Below are 6,300 nucleotides of genomic sequence, written 5' to 3'. Positions count from 1 at the left end.
AGATGCGTTGGAGGGCATCTTTAACCACGTGGGAAGGGAAATTGCGGTCTCTAAAGAAGGAGGCCATCTGGTGTGTTCTGTGGTGGAACTGGTCCTCCTGGGAGCGGAGGAATTGGGAATAGGGGATGGCATTTTTGCAAGAGGTAGGGTGGGAAGAGGTGTAATCCAGGTAGCTGTGGGAGTCGGTGGGTTTGTAAAAAATGTCAGTGTTATAGGAATAGTCTGGCAAAAGGGCATTGAAGTATTTGACCAGCAAAGATTGTACTAAATCGTGGAGCAGTCTCATTGTGCTGAATGGCCAACTCCTGTGTTATGGATTGCTATTTTGAGAACAGGGGAGTCTGAGATTCAGAGGAAACACATGAGAAGGGCCCCAACAGAAGGAAGAAAAGGTAGAATTAATGGGTTTGGGATGAACGCAGCAAGCAAAATATGCAAATGAAATTACAGAGGACGTTCAGGTTACATAGAATTAGCAGTGCTTGGGAAATTCACAGCTCTGTAACATGGATGAAAAAAAAAACAAGAGAAACTAAAATACTTTTAAAATCATAGAATTTCTAGAATTATATAAAAGTCTATGTAATTGTGTCAATGATTTTTATCTTTTAGATGACTCAGAAAAAGAACGAACATATGAAAGAACTGGAAGCCCAAATAGAATTCCTAAAATGTGATCAACAGCGCCTAAAAAAGTATCATGAGGAAGAGGTTGAACAGTTAAATGAAGTAATAGAAAAGTTGCAGTTGGAACTGACAAATGTAACACCATTGGAATTAGTTCCTTCTGAAGATGCAGAAAATTTGAAACTTCAGCTTGACAAGGTGATGGAAGAAAAAGAGCTGCTGCAGCAACAAATAGATAAGCTAAATGAAGAGTTAATATTTACACAGCAGAAACTAGAACAAAACAGAATGTTGCAATCTCAGGGCTTAGAATTGATAAAAATCCAAGCAGAGAAAAAAGATACTTTTCTAGAATGCGTTCAAGATTCCATCAGTAGTGTGGAATTCCGAATTCAGGAATTGCAAGCAACCATTGAAAAGAAAGAGAAAGAGTTGGATTCATGTTACCTTCAAATACAAAGCCTAAAGGATCAAGCCCAAACTAAAACTAAAGAACATGAAAACCAAATACTCACTCTGGAAGAGGCTGTAAGGGAAAAAGTAGCAACAATTCTAGTGAGCGAAGCACAGTTAAAGGCAGTGCAACAGCAAATAAGGATATGTGTTGAACAACGAAGGGGTCAAATTAAAGAAACAGATACTACTTCAATTGGAATGGAGGCATCACCTTTGGAGCATCTAGAGGAAGGAGAAAAAACACAGATGTGGCCAGTAGACTCCAAAGATACCAATCAAATAATTCCAGAGCAACAAGGCATGATAAATATTGAACACCAAACAGAAGAATTAATCAAGTTAAGAGAGCAGTTAACTGAGGTGCAACAGCAGTTAATTGATCTCCAAAAAGAACTTGAAATGGAAAGGAAAGTGCTTTCAATTACTCGAAAAGAAGCCACAGAAAAAGAAGAGAAATTAATTGAGTTGCATCAAATGATGGAAGAGAAGAAAGAACAAACAAAAGAACAAGATAGTGGAAGACAGATTTCAACATCATTAATTGTAAATATAACCTAGCTATTAATTAGTTATTATTAACTGTACAGTGCTGCTTTGCCAAGAATAGTTTTAAGCAAGATTCATAACACCAGTTTACTATTACCTGACAAACTGTAAAGAGTTTCTTCATGGCTAGGTAAATCCAGTCAAATTTAGAGATTATAATTACTGAGCATAATTTATTTCATCGTTAACCTTTTAGTATGAAAAAACTTCGTCATCCAGAACTCTGCTGAAGTATTCATTGTACAGCGCTGATAACGCTTCATAATTTTGCCTTGCAGGCTGATCAAGAGCAAGTTTCACGTTTAATAAATCCTGTTCAACAAGGTGCCACCTCAATAATTGCCCTGACTTTGGAACTGGAACAAGTTAAAGCTGAAGCTGAAGAAACTAAAGAACAATTAAACAACTACAGAAACCAGACTGAGAAACTCAAAGAAGATTTGCAGGTAAAAAACTACCATTTTTATATTAAGAAACAGTTTTTTGTTGTGCAGCCCAAGGGTGATATAGTTCATGTACTCAGCAAGGTGATTTTCTCCTCTTGCTGTTTCCCCATCATTATTTTGCTCTTGCTGTCGTCATCTTTGTCTTGCATCTCTTGGTCCTTGATGCAATCTTCAGTATTGTTATATATGTTGTAATATATAAACTTTAAGATCCGTACTATCTTGCAATTTGATTCTGCTTTTGAGGAAAAGGATTATCAACTTCTGTTAATAGCTGAGACAGTTTATCTCTAGAACATTTTAAAAAGTGATAGCTCATAATTACAGATTGGATTTCTTTATTGTAATTAAGAGGGATATTTACTTTTTAAAATCCTTTGTATTTGTACAAATGCACAGGTCCTCTCAAAGTGTGATATTGTATAATTCAGAAAATGTGCCTTTAAATCTGATTAGTTGCCAGGATCCAGAAAATTGCCTGGGAAATCTGCTGACAGCAAACCAAAAATGTGTTAAAAACCTGAACTGCCTTTCTTTTATTTAGGCAAAAGCATTAACTATAATAAATCTTCAGGAAAACTTCAACATTGCAAAGGAAGCCTTAGGCAAAGAGAAAGGCATCAGTTTGGAACATGAAGAACAAACTCCTCAAAAATGCATTATCAAAGAAAGACCAGTAAAAAGCCTGGTAGACTCTGCAGTCCAAAGCAAAATACTGATTTCTGATATTACTGGAGCAACATCAACCACAAATGTAGAAGACCAAACTAATTGTAAATCATATATTAGTTCTTCAGAGGAAATTACAAAAGTAAGTCAAAGCTTTGAAGAACTTAATCAACTACAAGAACTCCATGGTGTAGAAATAGCCAAACTGGAAGCTAAATATTCTGCTGAAATAGAAGCATTGATAAAGTACCGCACAACACAAATGAATACACTGAGAGAAGAATATCATTCTCTCAAAACAGTGATTAACAGCTCAAGACTGGTTACAGAAATTTCAGTAATGAATGTACAAATGTCAGAATTTACCCAGTAATTTTGTTTAAGCAGTTGAACAATTTTGTTTAAGCTGTTGCATTTATAACAGGTTAAAGCGTTGACATTGGATTATTTATTCCAGCATAGTGAGAGTTGCACTGTGAGATCCCCTATGCACTTCAATATTCTGATCTCTTGCAAATCCCCAATTTCTGTTGCTCCAACAATGGTTTCAAACCTTCAAACCCACATCCTGTTCAATATTGTTGTCCTTCCACCCTCATTTGGGACACTTCTTAAATCTTCTGCTTAACCAAGCCTTTGATCACCAGTCCAAAAATCTCCTTAGGTGGCTAAGTTGCAAATGGTGTTCAATAACATTCGAGTCCAGTGACCCTTCATCAGAACTGGACTTGTCACAACTTGAAGTGTTAACTCTGTTTGTCACTTCACCGATGCCATTGGACTTGCTGAGTTTCTCCAGCATTTCTGTTTCAGATTTCCAGCATCCACAGTTCTTTGTTTTTTATGTTTCTCATGTTATGCGTGCAGCTGAGCCCTAGAGCAGTTCAACAGGTTTGGCAAGTTTTCTCTTGTTAGTCTTGGACAGGGCTCACAGTCTGGGATATTTAATGCTGAAATATGAAGAAATGTCTTCATTCAGAAAGTGGTAAACCCATGGAATTCTTCAACATGAATGACTGTGGAGGGCAAGGCACTGGCTATATTTCAGAAAAAAGTAGATTTCAAGTCATTATAGGAATCAAGGAGTATAGGGAGAGAATGAGAGTATAACATAGATATAGATGATCAGCTATGGTCATGTTGATTGGCAAACAAGCTCGATGGACTCAATGGCCTACTCCTATTTTCTATGTTTCGGTGGAAGATATGCATTGTAAAATAGTCACAAATATTCCAGTGATTATAAAACTAAACATATTTGAAGCAAATTTTATTAGCAGTATTAGAAAAACATGTTCTTATCTCATTTCAGGATCTGAAATTTGCACTTGAGTATCAAAAAAAAATTGTTTCAAATCGAAGGAAGCCATCAACCCACCATGTCTATGCCAGATTTCTAAATCAGCTGCTTACTTAATACCACTTCTCTCTGCAACTCTTCATTTTGTTCCTTTGCAAATAACCATCTAGTTCTCTTTTGAATGCTTCCATTGAATTGGCCTTCTCCATACTTTCTGGCAGTGCATTCCAAATCTTAACCACTTGTGAAAAAGGTGTTTCTTGTACACCTTAACTTTAAATCTATGCCCTCTCATTCCTGATCCTTTCACAAGTCAAGCATGTCTATTGTGCAGTCTAGTGGTCGAAGAGGTGGAAGAGAGAGGGGGGGACAGGAATAGAATTTGGGCACCTGCATGGTGTGTGCACTGGGTCGCAGCGGTGTCTGCTTGAGCATTGCTGTGACGGCGGGTGCAGTTTTTCGGAGTGGTGGCATGAGTGTGGTTCGGGATGATTGGCATGCTGCCCCCAATGGCAGGGGAGGAGCTGGCAGACAGGGTGGGGATTTCGGAGTGCCGGGGGTGGGTGGTGGCTTTCAGAGGCTCCCCCTTCAACATTTCTTCTCCCCCCCCCGTAACGTTTGGTGTAATTACACTGCCCACCTTAGGGGTTATGAATGTTTTCATGCTATAAATGGCTGCGTAACTATCCGCTGATAACTCTAATTGATTAATGCATGTTTTCAAACATTTATACATATTTACATGCTGTGGATTCATGAATTCTTTATTGCAATAGGAACTCTTGTCTTTGTCCTGTTTTTTAAACTGTTTGGACTAAATAATGCATCAACAAAACTGGTACTTGAAGATATTCAAACTGAGAGATTCCACACAGAAAACCATTTGATAGCTTTCTCCAGACTGCCTTCGGAGAACTTAAGCTTTCTACTGACTTTAGTAAATTCAGCAATTATGCTTATAGTGTGCACAAAAAGATTCAGATAACATTTATGTCAGAACACAACAGTGCAGTTAGAAACCGTGTTGGCTGTTAGGTGGCAGATTCTAGATTGGAGTGGTGCTGGGGGGGCACGGCGGTTTGGGCGGCGTTTGGGGAGCGGGAGGGTCGACGTTTCGGGCGGGGGCCCTTCATCAGGTTCTATTTCATCAGGAATGGAGCCTGGTGAGGGGCTTTTGCCCGGGGCATCGATTTTCCTGCTCCTCGGATGCTGCCAGGACTGCTGTGCTTTTCCAGCACCACTCTAATCTAGAATCTGGTTTCCAGCATCTGCAGTCCTTGTTTTTACCCTGTTAGGTGACAGAGAAAATGAAAACCTTTCCTTTAAAGCTGCCAACTTTGAATTATTTTAAAAAAAACAAACACAGGAACTGGAGTAAACCATTCAGACTGTCAAGCATGCTGTACCATTTAGATTATACCTGATCAGATACAACTTTTTTTTTAAATGAACTATTTCTATCCCTCAAAGAGGCTGAACAGGCTGGGGCTGTTTTCTCTGGAGCATCGGAGGCTGAGGGGTAAGCTGCAGTGACTGGGTCTCTGGCATGAGGTCCAGCTCTGAGGCTCAGAAGGGAAAGGGGGAGATGAGGACAGCGCTAGTTATAGGAGACTCTATAGTTAGAGGGACGCACAGGCGGTTCTGTGGACATGGGCGAGACTCTCGGATGGTTTGTTGCCTCTTGGCTGGCAGGGTCCGAGATGTCTCGAACCGTGTCTTCAGAATCCTTAAGGGGGAGGGTGTGCAGCCAGAAGAGCTGCATTCTGGGGAAGGTGGGACCTGTACAAGCAGGACGGGTTGCACCTGAACCAGAAGGGCACCAATATCCTGGGAGGTAGGTTTGCTAGCACTCTTCGGGGGGGTTTAAACTAATTTGGCAGGGGGATGAGGGGGGTGGCAAAAAAGGAGGGGGGGTGGCGTTGCTAATTAGAAATGGTATAATGGCTGCAGAAAGGCAGTTCGAGGAGGATCTGCCTTTGGAGGTAGTATGGGCTGAAGTCAGAAATAGGAATGGAGCAGTCACCTTGTTGGGTGTTTACTATAGGCCCCCCAATAGCAGCAGAGATGTGGAGAAACAGATTGGGAAATAGATTTTGGAAAGTTGCAGAACCCACAGGGTAGTCGTCATGGGCGATTTCAACTTCCCAAATATTGATTGGAAGCTATTTAGATCAAGTAGATTGGATGAGGTGGTGTTTGTGCAGTGTGTCCAGGAAGCTTTTCTAACTCCGTATGTAGATTGTCCGACCAGAGGGG

General features: G+C 40.1%; 1 protein-coding gene across 8 annotated transcripts in view; it reads left to right on the top strand.

Moving 5' to 3' along the window:
• Positions 1 to 6,300, top strand: part of akap9 (A kinase (PRKA) anchor protein 9) — a 261,473-nt gene that overhangs the window by 202,095 nt on the left and 53,078 nt on the right. For 6 of the 8 annotated variants that reach the window (XM_043690268.1, XM_043690265.1, XM_043690267.1 and 3 more), the window contains 3 exons: positions 613 to 1,626; positions 1,908 to 2,075; positions 2,620 to 2,886. In XM_043690268.1, the coding sequence (XP_043546203.1) occupies positions 613 to 1,626; positions 1,908 to 2,075; positions 2,620 to 2,886 (1,449 nt within the window). The remainder of the gene's footprint in view (positions 1 to 612; positions 1,627 to 1,907; positions 2,076 to 2,619; positions 2,887 to 6,300) is intronic. The other 2 variants (XM_043690272.1, XM_043690271.1) reach the window with 2 other exon arrangements.

This window comes from Chiloscyllium plagiosum, chromosome 5 (genome assembly GCF_004010195.1).
Source record: "Chiloscyllium plagiosum isolate BGI_BamShark_2017 chromosome 5, ASM401019v2, whole genome shotgun sequence".
Taxonomy (NCBI): domain Eukaryota; kingdom Metazoa; phylum Chordata; class Chondrichthyes; order Orectolobiformes; family Hemiscylliidae; genus Chiloscyllium; species Chiloscyllium plagiosum.
The sequence above is the reverse complement of the archived record's forward strand: the minus strand, read 5'-3'. Positions and strand labels throughout refer to the sequence as shown.